This window comes from Bison bison, unplaced genomic scaffold (genome assembly GCF_000754665.1).
Source record: "Bison bison bison isolate TAMUID 2011002044 unplaced genomic scaffold, Bison_UMD1.0 scf7180017864289, whole genome shotgun sequence".
NCBI lineage: Eukaryota > Metazoa > Chordata > Mammalia > Artiodactyla > Bovidae > Bison > Bison bison.
Genome location: NW_011494861.1, coordinates 5,169,375 through 5,169,646, shown reverse-complemented (window position 1 = coordinate 5,169,646; position 272 = coordinate 5,169,375). Strand labels below are relative to the sequence as shown.

Sequence of the window (272 nt, the reverse complement as noted above, 5' to 3'; positions counted from 1 at the left end):
TTGATGTGGGGCATGGCCAGAGGTGCTGGGGGCAGGGGCTGCTCCCGGGGGGGCTGCTGAGGCTGCAAGGCCGACTGAGGGGCAGGGGGCTGCAGGGAGGTGTGAGGGTGGGCTGCTGCCTGGGACACCTGGGGAGGGAGGCCAAAGGGCTGTGGGGGCCCCGGGTGCTGCAGTAGGGACCCAGCCTGGAGGCCATGAGGGCCGGGCGGGCCCTGACTGTGCAGAGGGGGCTGGGTGTGGGGTGGGCCGGTGGTCTGGCCAGCTGGGCCCGT

The 272-nt window shown here is 73.5% G+C and overlaps 1 protein-coding gene across 1 annotated transcript in view; it reads right to left on the bottom strand.

Moving 5' to 3' along the window:
* The window catches only part of RERE (arginine-glutamic acid dipeptide (RE) repeats), a 304,726-nt gene that overhangs the window by 7,174 nt on the left and 297,280 nt on the right, over positions 1-272 (bottom strand). Inside the window, exon 19 of the mRNA XM_010850194.1 lies at positions 6-266. Within this exon, the coding sequence (XP_010848496.1) occupies positions 6-266 (261 nt within the window). The remainder of the gene's footprint in view (positions 1-5; positions 267-272) is intronic.